General features: G+C 68.9%; 1 protein-coding gene across 1 annotated transcript in view; it reads right to left on the reverse strand.

Moving 5' to 3' along the window:
• The window catches only part of PHLPP1 (PH domain and leucine rich repeat protein phosphatase 1), a 201,537-nt gene that overhangs the window by 7,898 nt on the left and 193,401 nt on the right, over nt 1–238 (reverse strand). Inside the window, exon 18 of the mRNA XM_010854816.1 lies at nt 7–238. Coding sequence (XP_010853118.1) covers nt 7–238 — 232 coding nt within the window. The remainder of the gene's footprint in view (nt 1–6) is intronic.

Genomic DNA, 238 nt, shown 5'->3' on the forward strand with positions numbered 1-238 from the left:
AGACGCCGGGGCTGGGCGGCGGCAGGGCGGCCAGTTCACAGCAGCAGAAGCTGTCCTCGGGAACGCTGAGCTGCACGACCACTGCGCTCACACTCTCGCGGCAGCCGTAGCTCTGCGCCAGGGTGCAGAGCTTCTTAGCGGCGGCCAGCGCATCCGGCACGCTGCGCACGGCGTCCACGGCCTCCTCCACGGACAGGCTGTCCCACAGCCCCTTGCTGCCCAGGATGAAAAACTCGTC

The sequence above is a fragment of the Bison bison genome, unplaced genomic scaffold, assembly GCF_000754665.1.
Source record: "Bison bison bison isolate TAMUID 2011002044 unplaced genomic scaffold, Bison_UMD1.0 scf7180017864349, whole genome shotgun sequence".
NCBI lineage: Eukaryota > Metazoa > Chordata > Mammalia > Artiodactyla > Bovidae > Bison > Bison bison.